Source organism: Salmo trutta, chromosome 5 (genome assembly GCF_901001165.1).
Source record: "Salmo trutta chromosome 5, fSalTru1.1, whole genome shotgun sequence".
In the NCBI taxonomy this organism is placed as follows: Eukaryota; Metazoa; Chordata; class Actinopteri; order Salmoniformes; family Salmonidae; genus Salmo; species Salmo trutta.
Genome location: NC_042961.1, coordinates 62,706,718 through 62,722,132, shown reverse-complemented (window position 1 = coordinate 62,722,132; position 15,415 = coordinate 62,706,718). Strand labels below are relative to the sequence as shown.

The 15,415-nt window shown below is 50.2% G+C and overlaps 1 protein-coding gene across 7 annotated transcripts in view; it reads left to right on the top strand.

Moving 5' to 3' along the window:
• The window catches only part of ccdc171 (coiled-coil domain containing 171), a 64,211-nt gene that overhangs the window by 19,569 nt on the left and 29,227 nt on the right, over window positions 1–15,415 (top strand). For 6 of the 7 annotated variants that reach the window (XM_029754663.1, XM_029754664.1, XM_029754661.1 and 3 more), the window contains 4 exons: window positions 6,528–6,617; window positions 13,545–13,823; window positions 14,554–14,721; window positions 15,158–15,346. In XM_029754663.1, coding sequence (XP_029610523.1) covers window positions 6,528–6,617; window positions 13,545–13,823; window positions 14,554–14,721; window positions 15,158–15,346 — 726 coding nt within the window. The remainder of the gene's footprint in view (window positions 1–6,527; window positions 6,618–13,544; window positions 13,824–14,553; window positions 14,722–15,157; window positions 15,347–15,415) is intronic. The other variant, XM_029754662.1, reaches the window with a different exon arrangement.

Genomic DNA, 15,415 nt, shown 5'->3' with positions numbered 1-15,415 from the left:
AGACCACCCTGGACCAGACTACTAGAGAGGTAACCCTCCTAACCCTGACTACATACCAGACCACCCTGGACCAGACTACTAGAGAGGTAACCCTCCTAACCCTGACTATATACCAGACCACCCTGGACCAGACTACTAGAGAGGTAACCCTCCTAACCCTGACTATATACCAGACCACCCTGGACCAGACTACTAGAGAGGTAACCCTCCTAACCCTGACTATATACCAGACCACCCTGGACCAGACTACTAGAGAGGTAACCCTCCTAACCCTGACTATATACCAGACCACCCTGGACCAGACTACTAGAGAGGTAACCCTCCTAACCCTGACTATATACCAGACCACCCTGGACCAGACTACTAGAGAGGTAACCCTCCTAACCCTGACTATATACCAGACCACCCTGGACCAGACTACTAGAGAGGTAACCCTCCTAACCCTGACTATATACCAGACCACCCTGGACCAGACTACTAGAGAGGTAACCCTCCTAACCCTGACTATATACCAGACCACCCTGGACCAGACTACTAGAGAGGTAACCCTCCTAACCCTGACTATATACCAGACCACCCTGGACCAGACTACTAGAGAGGTAACCCTCCTAACCCTGACTATATACCAGACCACCCTGGACCAGACTACTAGAGAGGTAACCCTCCTAACCCTGACTATATACCAGACCACCCTGGACCAGACTACTAGAGAGGTAACCCTCCTAACCCTGACTATATACCAGACCACCCTGGACCAGACTACTAGAGAGGTAACCCTCCTAACCCTGACTATATACCAGACCACCCTGGACCAGACTACTAGAGAGGTAACCCTCCTAACCCTGACTATATACCAGACCACCCTGGACCAGACTACTAGAGAGGTACCCTCCTAACCCTGACTATATACCAGACCACCCTGGACCAGACTACTAGAGAGGTAACCCTCCTAACCCTGACTATATACCAGACCACCCTGGACCAGACTACTAGAGAGGTAACCCTCCTAACCCTGACTATATACCAGACCACCCTGGACCAGACTACTAGAGAGGTAACCCTCCTAACCCTGACTATATACCAGACCACCCTGGACCAGACTACTAGAGAGGTAACCCTCCTAACCCTGACTATATACCAGACCACCCTGGACCAGACTACTAGAGAGGTATCCCTCCTAACCCTGACTATATACCAGACCACCCTGGACCAGACTACTAGAGAGGTAACCCTCCTAACCCTGACTATATACCAGACCACCCTGGACCAGACTACTAGAGAGGTAACCCTCCTAACCCTGACTATATACCAGACCACCCTGGACCAGACTACTAGAGAGGTATCCCTCCTAACCCTGACTATATACCAGACCACCCTGGACCAGACTACTAGAGAGGTAACCCTCCTAACCCTGACTATATACCAGACCACCCTGGACCAGACTACTAGAGAGGTAACCCTCCTAACCCTGACTATATACCAGACCACCCTGGACCAGACTACTAGAGAGGTAACCCTCCTAACCCTGACTATATACCAGACCACCCTGGACCAGACTACTAGAGAGGTAACCCTCCTAACCCTGACTATATACCAGACCACCCTGGACCAGACTACTAGAGAGGTAACCCTCCTAACCCTGGACCAGACTACTAGAGGTAACCCCTACCTACTATACCAGACCACCCTGGACCAGACTACTAGAGAGGTAACCCTCCTAACCCTGACTATATACCAGACCACCCTGGACCAGACTACTAGAGAGGTAACCCTCCTAACCCTGACTATATACCAGACCACCCTGGACCAGACTACTAGAGAGGTAACCCTCCTAACCCTGACTATATACCAGACCACCCTGGACCAGACTACTAGAGAGGTAACCCTCCTAACCCTGACTATATACCAGACCACCCTGGACCAGACTACTAGAGAGGTAACCCTCCTAACCCTGACTATATACCAGACCACCCTGGACCAGACTACTAGAGAGGTAACCCTCCTAACCCTGACTATATACCAGACCACCCTGGACCAGACTACTAGAGAGGTAACCCTCCTAACCCTGACTATATACCAGACCACCCTGGACCAGACTACTAGAGAGGTAACCCTCCTAACCCTGACTATATACCAGACCACCCTGGACCAGACTACTAGAGAGGTAACCCTCCTAACCCTGACTATATACCAGACCACCCTGGACCAGACTACTAGAGAGGTAACCCTCCTAACCCTGACTACATACCAGACCACCCTGGACCAGACTACTAGAGAGGTAACCCTCCTAACCCTGACTATATACCAGACCACCCTGGACCAGACTACTAGAGAGGTAACCCTCCTAACCCTGACTATATACCAGACCACCCTGGACCAGACTACTAGAGAGGTAACCCTCCTAACCCTGACTACATACCAGACCACCCTGGACCAGACTACTAGAGAGGTAACCCTCCTAACCCTGACTATATACCAGACCACCCTGGACCAGACTACTAGAGAGGTAACCCTCCTAACCCTGACTATATACCAGACCACCCTGGACCAGACTACTAGAGAGGTAACCCTCCTAACCCTGACTATATACCAGACCACCCTGGACCAGACTACTAGAGAGGTAACCCTCCTAACCCTGACTATATACCAGACCACCCTGGACCAGACTACTAGAGAGGTAACCCTCCTAACCCTGACTATATACCAGACCACCCTGGACCAGACTACTAGAGAGGTAACCCTCCTAACCCTGACTACATACCAGACCACCCTGGACCAGACTACTAGAGAGGTAACCCTCCTAACCCTGACTATATACCAGACCACCCTGGACCAGACTACTAGAGAGGTAACCCTCCTAACCCTGACTATATACCAGACCACCCTGGACCAGACTACTAGAGAGGTAACCCTCCTAACCCTGACTATATACCAGACCACCCTGGACCAGACTACTAGAGAGGTATTCCTCCTAACCCTGACTATATACCAGACCACCCTGGACCAGACTACTAGAGAGGTAACCCTCCTAACCCTGACTACATACAAGACCACCCTGGACCAGACTACTAGAGAGGTAACCCTCCTAACCCTGACTACATACCAGACCACCCTGGACCAGACTACTAGAGAGGTAACCCTCCTAACCCTGACTATATACCAGACCACCCTGGACCAGACTACTAGAGAGGTAACCCTCCTAACCCTGACTATATACCAGACCACCCTGGACCAGACTACTAGAGAGGTAACCCTCCTAACCCTGACTATATACCAGACCACCCTGGACCAGACTACTAGAGAGGTAACCCTCCTAACCCTGACTATATACCAGACCACCCTGGACCAGACTACTAGAGAGGTAACCCTCCTAACCCTGACTATATACCAGACCACCCTGGACCAGACTACTAGAGAGGTAACCCTCCTAACCCTGACTATATACCAGACCACCCTGGACCAGACTACTAGAGAGGTAACCCTCCTAACCCTGACTACATACCAGACCACCCTGGACCAGACTACTAGAGAGGTAACCCTCCTAACCCTGACTATATACCAGACCACCCTGGACCAGACTACTAGAGAGGTAACCCTCCTAACCCTGACTATATACCAGACCACCCTGGACCAGACTACTAGAGAGGTAACCCTCCTAACCCTGACTATATACCAGACCACCCTGGACCAGACTACTAGAGAGGTAACCCTCCTAACCCTGACTATATACCAGACCACCCTGGACCAGACTACTAGAGAGGTAACCCTCCTAACCCTGACTATATACCAGACCACCCTGGACCAGACTACTAGAGAGGTATCCCTCCTAACCCTGACTACATACCAGACCACCCTGGACCAGACTACTAGAGAGGTAACCCTCCTAACCCTGACTATATACCAGACCACCCTGGACCAGACTACTAGAGAGGTAACCCTCCTAACCCTGACTATATACCAGACCACCCTGGACCAGACTACTAGAGAGGTAACCCTCCTAACCCTGACTATATACCAGACCACCCTGGACCAGACTACTAGAGAGGTAACCCTCCTAACCCTGACTATATACCAGACCACCCTGGACCAGACTACTAGAGAGGTATTCCTCCTAACCCTGACTATATACCAGACCACCCTGGACCAGACTACTAGAGAGGTAACCCTCCTAACCCTGACTATATACCAGACCACCCTGGACCAGACTACTAGAGAGGTAACCCTCCTAACCCTGACTATATACCAGACCACCCTGGACCAGACTACTAGAGAGGTAACCCTCCTAACCCTGACTATATACCAGACCACCCTGGACCAGACTACTAGAGAGGTAACCCTCCTAACCCTGACTATATACCAGACCACCCTGGACCAGACTACTAGAGAGGTAACCCTCCTAACCCTGACTATATACCAGACCACCCTGGACCAGACTACTAGAGAGGTAACCCTCCTAACCCTGACTATATACCAGACCACCCTGGACCAGACTACTAGAGAGGTAACCCTCCTAACCCTGACTATATACCAGACCACCCTGGACCAGACTACTAGAGAGGTAACCCTCCTAACCCTGACTATATACCAGACCACCCTGGACCAGACTACTAGAGAGGTAACCCTCCTAACCCTGACTATATACCAGACCACCCTGGACCAGACTACTAGAGAGGTAACCCTCCTAACCCTGACTATATACCAGACCACCCTGGACCAGACTACTAGAGAGGTAACCCTCCTAACCCTGACTATATACCAGACCACCCTGGACCAGACTACTAGAGAGGTAACCCTCCTAACCCTGACTATATACCAGACCACCCTGGACCAGACTACTAGAGAGGTAACCCTCCTAACCCTGACTATATACCAGACCACCCTGGACCAGACTACTAGAGAGGTAACCCTCCTAACCCTGACTATATACCAGACCACCCTGGACCAGACTACTAGAGAGGTAACCCTCCTAACCCTGACTATATACCAGACCACCCTGGACCAGACTACTAGAGAGGTAACCCTCCTAACCCTGACTATATACCAGACCACCCTGGACCAGACTACTAGAGAGGTAACCCTCCTAACCCTGACTATATACCAGACCACCCTGGACCAGACTACTAGAGAGGTATCCCTCCTAACCCTGACTATATACCAGACCACCCTGGACCAGACTACTAGAGAGGTAACCCTCCTAACCCTGACTATATACCAGACCACCCTGGACCAGACTACTAGAGAGGTAACCCTCCTAACCCTGACTATATACCAGACCACCCTGGACCAGACTACTAGAGAGGTAACCCTCCTAACCCTGACTATATACCAGACCACCCTGGACCAGACTACTAGAGAGGTAACCCTCCTAACCCTGACTATATACCAGACCACCCTGGACCAGACTACTAGAGAGGTAACCCTCCTAACCCTGACTATATACCAGACCACCCTGGACCAGACTACTAGAGAGGTAACCCTCCTAACCCTGACTATATACCAGACCACCCTGGACCAGACTACTAGAGAGGTAACCCTCCTAACCCTGACTATATACCAGACCACCCTGGACCAGACTACTAGAGAGGTAACCCTCCTAACCCTGACTATATACCAGACCACCCTGGACCAGACTACTAGAGAGGTAACCCTCCTAACCCTGACTATATACCAGACCACCCTGGACCAGACTACTAGAGAGGTAACCCTCCTAACCCTGACTACATACCAGACCACCCTGGACCAGACTACTAGAGAGGTAACCCTCCTAACCCTGACTACATACCAGACCACCCTGGACCAGACTACTAGAGAGGTAACCCTCCTAACCCTGACTATATACCAGACCACCCTGGACCAGACTACTAGAGAGGTAACCCTCCTAACCCTGACTATATACCAGACCACCCTGGACCAGACTACTAGAGAGGTAACCCTCCTAACCCTGACTACATACCAGACCACCCTGGACCAGACTACTAGAGAGGTAACCCTCCTAACCCTGACTATATACCAGACCACCCTGGACCAGACTACTAGAGAGGTAACCCTCCTAACCCTGACTATATACCAGACCACCCTGGACCAGACTACTAGAGAGGTAACCCTCCTAACCCTGACTATATACCAGACCACCCTGGACCAGACTACTAGAGAGGTAACCCTCCTAACCCTGACTATATACCAGACCACCCTGGACCAGACTACTAGAGAGGTAACCCTCCTAACCCTGACTATATACCAGACCACCCTGGACCAGACTACTAGAGAGGTAACCCTCCTAACCCTGACTATATACCAGACCACCCTGGACCAGACTACTAGAGAGGTAACCCTCCTAACCCTGACTATATACCAGACCACCCTGGACCAGACTACTAGAGAGGTAACCCTCCTAACCCTGACTATATACCAGACCACCCTGGACCAGACTACTAGAGAGGTAAACATGCACAGCATACCACTGATAACCAGCCCCTTTCCTGTCACATCTTAGGAGGATCAGTGTTGTTATGTCATGTTATTAACAGGTCTTGGATCAGCAGAAACAGTCAGAGAGGCTGGTCCAGGAACTTCAGTCCAACCAGCGACTGATGTCAGAACAGAAGAGTCACTTAGAGGTGAGTAGTACTGTAGTCGGTCTTTGGACATGATCAGTACTGCATTAAAACTGTCAACCATCACAAACTGTATTTATTCTTTCTTCTGACACTTAGAATAGGGTCGGCAGGTAGCCTAGTGGTTAGAGTGGAGGGACGGCAGGTAGCCTAGTGGTTAGAGTGGAGGGGCGGCAGGTAGCCTAGTGGTTAGAGTGGAGGGGCGGCAGGTAGTCTAGTGGTTAGAGTGGAGGGGCGGCAGGTAGCCTAGTGGTTAGAGTGGAGGGACGGCAGGTAGCCTAGTGGTTAGAGTGGAGGGGAGGCAGGTAGCCTAGTGGTTAGAGTGGAGGGACGGCAGGTAGCCTAGTGGTTAGAGTGGAGGGGCGGCAGGTAGTCTAGTGGTTAGAGTGGAGGGACGACAGGTAGCCTAGTGGTTAGAGTGGAGGGGCGGCAGGTAGCCTAGTGGTTAGAGTGGAGGGGCGGCAGGTAGCCTAGTGGTTAGAGTGGAGGGGCGGCAGGTAGCCTAGTGGTTAGAGTGGAGGGTCGGCAGGTAGTCTAGTGGTTAGAGTGGAGGGGCGGCAGGGTAGCCTAGTGGTTAGAGTGGAGGGTCGGCAGGTAGTCTAGTGGTTAGAGTGGAGGGGCGGCAGGGTAGCCTAGTGGTTAGAGTGGAGGGGCGGCAGGTAGCCTAGTGGTTAGAGTGGAGGGGCGGCAGGTAGCCTAGTGGTTAGAGTGGAGGGGCGGCATGTAGCCTAGTGGTTAGAGTGGAGGGGCGGCAGGTAGCCTAGTGGTTAGAGTGGAGGGGCGGCATGTAGCCTAGTGGTTAGAGTGGAGGGGCGGCAGGTAGCCTAGTGGTTAGAGTGGAGGGGCGGCAGGTAGCCTAGTGGTTAGAGTGGAGGGGCGGCAGGTAGCCTAGTGGTTAGAGTGGAGGGGCGGCAGGTAGCCTAGTGGTTAGAGTGGAGGGTCGGCAGGTAGCCTAGTGGTTAGAGTGGAGGGGCGGCATGTAGCCTAGTGGTTAGAGTGGAGGGGCGGCAGGTAGCCTAGTGGTTAGAGTGGAGGGGAGGCAGGTAGCCTAGTGGTTAGAGTGGAGGGGCGGCATGTAGCCTAGTGGTTAGAGTGGAGGGGCGGCAGGTAGCCTAGTGGTTAGAGTGGAGGGGCGGCAGGTAGCCTAGTGGTTAGAGTGGAGGGGCGGCAGGTAGCCTAGTGGTTAGAGTGGAGGGGCGGCAGGTAGCCTAGTGGTTAGAGTGGAGGGGCGGCAGGTAGCCTAGTGGTTAGAGTGGATTGGCGGCAGGTAGTCTAGCGGTTAGTGTGGAGGGGCGGCAGGTAGCCTAGTGGTTAGAGTGGAGGGGCGGCAGGTAGCCTAGTGGTTAGAGTGGAGGGGCGGCAGGTAGCCTACTGGTTAGAGTGGAGGGGCGGCAGGTAGCCTAGTGGTTAGAGTGGAGGGGCGGCATGTAGCCTAGTGGTTAGAGTGGAGGGGCGGCAGGTAGCCTAGTGGTTAGAGTGGAGGGGCGGCAGGTAGCCTAGTGGTTAGAGTGGAGGGGCGGCAGGTAGCCTAGTGGTTAGAGTGGAGGGGCGGCAGGTAGCCTAGTGGTTAGAGTGGAGGGGCGGCAGGTAGCCTAGTGGTTAGAGTGGAGGGGCGGCAGGTAGCCTAGTGGTTAGAGTGGAGGTGCGGCAGGTAGCCTAGAGGTTAGAGTGGAGGGGCGGCAGGTAGCCTAGTGGTTAGAGTGGAGGGGCGGCATGTAGCCTAGTGGTTAGAGTGGAGGGTCGGCAGGTAGCCTAGTGGTTAGAGTGGAGGGTCGGCAGGTAGCCTAGTGGTTAGAGTGGAGGGTCGGCAGGTAGCCTAGTGGTTAGAGTGGAGGGGCGGCAGGTAGCCTAGTGGTTAGAGTGGAGGGGCGGCAGGTAGCCTAGTGGTTAGAGTGGAGGGGCGGCAGGTAGCCTAGTGGTTAGAGTGGAGGGGCGGCAGGTAGCCTAGTGGTTAGAGTGGAGGGGCGGCAGGTAGCCTAGTGGTTAGAGTGGAGGGGCGGCAGGAAGCCTAGTGGTTAGAGTGGAGGGGCGGCAGGTAGCCTAGTGGTTAGAGTGGAGGGACGGCAGGTAGCCTAGTGGTTAGAGTGGAGGGGCGGCAGGTAGCCTAGTGGTTAGAGTGGAGGGGCGGCAGGTAGCCTAGTGGTTAGAGTGGAGGGGCGGCAGGTAGCCTAGTGGTTAGAGTGGAGGGGCGGCAGGTAGCCTAGTGGTTAGAGTGGAGGGGCGGCAGGTAGCCTAGTGGTTAGAGTGGAGGGGCGGCAGGAAGCCTAGTGGTTAGAGTGGAGGGGCGGCAGGTAGCCTAGTGGTTAGAGTGGAGGGGCGGCAGGTAGCCTAGTGGTTAGAGTGGAGGGTCGGCAGGTAGCCTAGCGGTTAGAGCGTTGGACTAGTAACCGAAAGGTTGCAAGATCAAATCCCTGAGCCGACAAGGTAAAAATCTGTCATTCTGCCCCTGAACAAGGCAGTTAACCCACTGTTCCTAGGCAAATTGTAAAGAAGAATGTGTATAGATAAATATAATAAAATGTTTTTGTCCATCCAGGATGAAAATGTTTCTTTGGCATCAGCTTCCATTAAAAGGATCACGTGCAGATCAATATCCTGTCACTGTCACACCATTTAAACCAGTCAGTCCATCGTACTGCATAGACTAACAACAAAGATAATAGATAAATAGATAAGAGCACGTACCGATACAATTTACATTGTATTCAGTAGTCCAACAGCAGAAGGAACGAATGAATGTTTGAACACGTTCTTCTTGGCCGTGGGTCATTCTGAAGCGCCGGCCAGAGGGAAGCATCTCCAGCTGAGGGTGTCTAGAGGGTGAGGAGGAGGGGATGCCAACGACAGCCAGCGTCTTCCTTTTGGTTGCCTGGCTCTGTTTACTATTCTGGTCAGTTTGCTTCTGCTCCTCACGCTCAGATTACCAGACTGTCACCTCAGATTACCAGACTGTCATATTGAACGTGAGGAGCCTCTCCACCAGCTCAGATTACCAGACTGTCATACTGAACGTGAGGGTCCTCTCCACCAGCTCAGATTACCAGACTGTCATACTGAACGTGAGGATCCTCTCCACCAGCTCAGATTACCAGACTGTCATACTGAACGTGAGGATCCTCTCCACCAGCTCAGATTACCAGACTGTCATATTGAACGAGTGGGTCCTCTCAACCAGCTCAGATTACCAGACTGTCATATTGAACTTGAGGAGCCTCTCCACCAGCTCATATTACCAGACTGTCATATTGAACGTGAGGAGCCTCTCCACCAGCTCAGATTACCAGACTGTCATATTGAACGTGAGGAGCCTCTCCACCAGCTCAGATTACCAGACTGTCATATTGAACGTGAGGAGCCTCTCCACCAGCTCAGATTACCAGACTGTCATATTGAACGTGAGGGTCCTCTCAACCAGCTCAGATTACCAGACTGTCATATTGAACGTGAGGGTCCTCTCCACCAGCTCAGATTACCAGACTGTCATATTGAACGTGAGGGTCCTCTCCACCAGCTCAGATTACCAGACTGTCATACTGAACGTGAGGGTCCTCTCCACCAGCTCAGATTACCAGACTGTCATACTGAACGTGAGGGTCCTCTCCACCAGCTCAGATTACCAGACTGTCATACTGAACGAGTGGGTCCTCTCCACCAGCTCAGATTACCAGACTGTCATATTGAACGTGAGGGTCCTCTCCACCAGCTCAGATTACCAGACTGTCATATTGAACGTGAGGGTCCTCTCCACCAGCTCAGATTACCAGACTGTCATATTGAACGTGAGGAGCCTCTCCACCAGCTCAGATTACCAGACTGTCATATTGAACGTGAGGGTCCTCTCCACCAGCTCAGATTACCAGACTGTCATATTGAACGTGAGGAGCCTCTCCACCAGCTCAGATTACCAGACTGTCATATTGAACGTGAGGAGCCTCTCCACCAGCTCAGATTACCAGACTGTCATATTGAACGTGAGGAGCCTCTCCACCAGCTCAGATTACCAGACTGTCATATTGAACGTGAGGAGCCTCTCCACCAGCTCAGATTACCAGACTGTCATATTGAACGTGAGGATCCTCTCCCACCAGCTCAGATTACCAGACTGTCATATTGAACGTGAGGGTCCTCTCCACCAGCTCAGATTACCAGACTGTCATATTGAACGTGAGGTTGCTCTCCACCAGCTCAGATTACCAGACTGTCATATTGAACGTGAGGTTGCTCTCCACCAGCTCAGATTACCAGACTGTCACCTCAGATTACCAGACTGTCACCTCAGATTACCAGGCTGTCATATTGAACGTGAGGGTTACCCTCTCTGTAAACCCTCTCCAGAACATCCTGGCTGACCCCCAACCCCTTCAATTTCCTGATTTAAAAACAGGCGCTGGCTTGCCTTTAAAAAAATACAATCTTCTTTCTCTGTCAAACTCAGCTCGTCATCAATTTGTGTCCCTAGGTGTTTAAAACACTCATCCACCTCGACTGGTTGGTCGTTCAGAGACGGTGGTTGGGACACTGGAAGGCTGTTACCATTGATGATCAGCTCCTTTGTCTTGTCCACATTGATGTGGAGGCCACTCGACCGTCACTAGCCTTGAAGGTTGTTGGTCTGTTTAAAATAGCTGTCCCCGTCTGACGTAACAATCTTTAGAAAAGAGTCCCATCAGAACCATGTCTTCGGGTACATGAAAAAGACTCACGGTGAAAGGACACATCCATCCCTGGGGCGCCCCTGTGTTGAGGGTCAGTTCATCAGAGAGAGGACACATCCCTGGGGTGCTCCTGTGTTCAGAGTCAGGTCATCAGAGAGGGGACACATCCCTGGGGCGCCCCTGTGTTGATGGTCAGTTCATCTGAGAGAGGACACATCCCTGGGGTGCTCCTGTGTTCAGGGTCAGTTCATCAGAGAGGGGACACATCCCTGGGGCGCCCCTGTGTTGAGGGTCAGTTCATCAGAGAGAGGACACATCCCTGGGGTGCTCCTGTGTTCAGGGTCAGTTCATCAGAGAGAGGACACATCCCTGGGATGCTCCTGTGTTCAGGGTCAGTTCATCAGAGAGGGGACACATCCCTGGGGCGCCCCTGGGTTCAGGTCAGTTCATCAGAGAGAGGACACATCCCTGGGGTGCTCCTGTGTTCAGGGTCAGTTCATCAGAGAGAGGACACATCCCTGGGGTGCTCCTGTGTTCAGGGTCAGTTCATCAGAGAGAGGACACATCCCTGGGGTGCTCCTGTGTTCAGAGTCAGTTCATCAGAGAGAGGACACATTCATGAGAACCCTCTGTGGGCGGCCCTTGGCCCTCTGTGGGCGATCCACATAAAGTCCTTAATACAACCTGTGAGGCCTCTGTTTCTAAAAACCTGTTTTTGCTTTGTCATTATTGTGTGTACATTGATGAGTAAAAACAATTTGTAATCAATTTTTGAATAAGGCTGTACCATAACAACATGTGGAAAAAGTCAAGGGGTCTGAATACTGTTAGAATGCACTGTAAATGTAAAACAAAATGGTGCCGTCTAGTTTGCTTAATATAAGGAATTTGAAATTATTCATACTTTTTTACTTTTGATACTTCAGTATATGTAAAACCGAATACATTTAGGCTTTTTACTCAGCAGTATTGTACACTGATGATTCATGTTTACTTTTAAATCCACAACTTGAATCCCTCCACGGCCTCATAGAGGATCTAGATACTGTTTCTAACCTCTCTGGATTAAAACCAAATGATGTACTATATTACTTATTGGATCACTAAAAAATATCAATGTTACATTACCGTGTAGTTTACTAATTAAATGGTCTGACGGTGATGTGGACATAATCGGTATACATATCCCGAAAGAAAGAAATTATCTCACTCAAATACATTTTAATAGAAAGTTTGCAAAAATAGATAAGCTATTGCTACCATGGAAAGGAAATGACCTGTCTATTAGTGGAAAAATCACCCTTTATTTAACTCTAAGTATAACTATTTGCATGCCGCCACCATGCTTCACCGTAGGGATGGTGCCGCCACCATGCTTCACCGTAGGGATGGTGCCAGGTTTCCTCCAGATGTAAGGAGAAGATATATATATTGTAACGGTTGTCGTTGGGTAGAGAGGACCAAGGCGCAGCGGGTTGCATGTTCATCATCATATTTTAATAAATAAATGTGAACACAGAAATACAAGAAAACAAAGAACGACAGGTGACAGTTTCACAGGCTACAAATAATCACTAGCAGTGCGAAATACAACTACCCACAAAATCCCCAGGTGAAAACACGCATCTAATATATGACTCCCAATCAGGAACAATGACGTAAAGCTGTTCCTGATTGGGAGCCACACAGACCACACAGAAATAGACAGACTAGAAAACCAACACTAGAACAATTACTCAAACCCCAGACTACATAAACCAAACACCCCTTAAATAACACACACAACCCGAACCATATAAAACAAATACCCTTCTGCCACGTCCTGACCAAATATAATACAATTACTCCCTCTGCTGGTCAGGACGTGACATATATATATTTTTTTCTTCTATATTTCCAAAAAATATAAATGGAGGATTGGATATGTTGCAGACAATTACATTGATGGAAGCTACAATCTATCTGCAATATTAAACCTGATCTACCCCCTATGAAAAAAATGAAATAACACATTTATTTTACTTGAGTTTTCTATTATGGTATCTTTTACTTTTACTCAAGTATGACAATTCGGTACTTTTTCCACCACTGGTTGCTGGCAGGGCCCTGACTATGAGGACACAGAGGTCCACCAATGCTAACATAGGTATTTTTTTTTCTTTCTCACTTTGTCTCTCTCTCTCTCTCCCCCATCCCCTTTCTCCCCCCTCCTCTCTCTCTCTCTCTCTCTCTCTCTCTCTCCATTCCCCCCCTCCCCCCTCTCTCTCTCCTGTAGGAGCTCCGTGCAGCGCTGTCTGACTGTAATGTAGAGTTACAGCGTCTGAGATCCCAGTGTTCTGAAAAGACGCTCCAGACCAACAGACTACAGACTGACCTACAGACCGCCCAGCAACACTGGGAGAGGGAGAGAGAAAGGGAGAAGCAGCGGGAAGGAGAGAGGGAGAAAACGAGGGAGAAGCAGAGGGAAGGAGAGCGGGAGAAGGAGAGAGAGAGGACAGTGGAGTTGCAGGCAGAAGTACAGAGGATCAGACAACTCAATCAGAAAGATTCTCAGGTAAACGGAGCTCTGTTTGGAGTGGAAGTCTCTATATCCTATTCGTTCTTCCACCACCTTCTGTTACTATCAGTGTGTTTTATAAAGCCCTGTTTATCCCTCTAGTAAACATGACAGTTGGTCTGTTACTATCAGTGTGTTTTATAAAGCCCTGTTTATCCCTCTAGTAAACATGACAGTTGGTCTGTTACTATCAGTGTGTTTTATAAAGCCCTGTTTATCCCTCTAGTAAACATGACAGTTGGTCTGTTACTATCAGTGTGTTTTATAAAGCCCTGTTTATCCCTCTAGTAAACATGCCAGTTGGTCTGTTACTATCAGTGTGTTTTATAAAGCCCTGTTTATCCCTCTAGTAAACATGACAGTTGGTCTGTTACTATCAGTGTGTTTTATAAAGCCCTGTTTATCCCTCTAGTAAACATGACAGTTGGTCTGTTACTATCAGTGTGTTTTATAAAGCCCTGTTTATCCCTCTAGTAAACATGACAGTTGGTCTGTTACTATCAGTGTGTTTTATAAAGCCCTGTTTATCCCTCTAGTAAACATGACAGTTGGTCTGTTACTATCAGTGTGTTTTATAAAGCCCTGTTTATCCCTCTTTATAACCCTTTATAACCCTAATGTAATCGCTAACGTCATTATAGACTGTGTTAGCAGCGGCAGTAGTTCAGTTAACCTGCATCTCTGTTACCGGTGGCTCACCCAAGTGTCTGTGTGTGTCTCTCTGCAGGAGAAGTTGTCGTTCCTTCACGGTCTTTTCCAGCGTCTGTTAGCGGGCTGCGTCCTCATCTCCCAGCCACAGTGCATCCTGGGTAGTTTCTCCTGGGCGGAGCTCTGTGATGTCATAACGGAACACGTCGACACCCTCACCTCTGACCTTACACGCGCCAACGAGAGGGTAGGGTGTGTGTGTGAGATGTGTGTGTGTCTGTGAGCGAGTGAGATACTATTTGTTTCTCTTTCAATACAGCTTACAAATGCTTACAAAATCTTAGGCAGTATTCAAGTCTTTGACTCTCTCCCCTTCTCTCGCTCTCTCCCTCCCCCTCGCTCTCTTCTCTCTCTCCTCCATCTCTCTCTCTACTTTCTCTCTCACGCTCTCTCACACTCTCTCTCTACTTTCTCTCTCTCTCATGCTCTCTCTCTCTCACGCTCTCTCTCTACTTTCTCTCTCACGCTCTCTCTCACGCTCTCTCTCTACTTTCTCTCTCTCTCATGCTCTCTCTCTCTCACGCTCTCTCTCTCTCATGCTCTCTCTCTACTTTCTCTCTCACGCTCTCTCTCACGCTCTCTCTACTTTCTCTCACTCTCTCTCTATCTCTCTCTCTCTCTAGGTGTCCCACCTGCAGGCTGTGTGTGAGAGTAACACTGTGTGTGTATCTCAGCTGCAGCAGAGCCAGGAAGGCGTGTTAGTGAGAATAGAGGAGACAGTGAAAAAGAGAGAAGAGACCTGGACAGCACAGAGACATGAGATGGACCAGCAACACACACACACTGTTACTCTGCTACAGGGGAAGATACAGGTAACTAACACACTGCTACAGGGGAAGATACAGGTAACTAACACACTGCTACAGGGGAAGATACAGGTA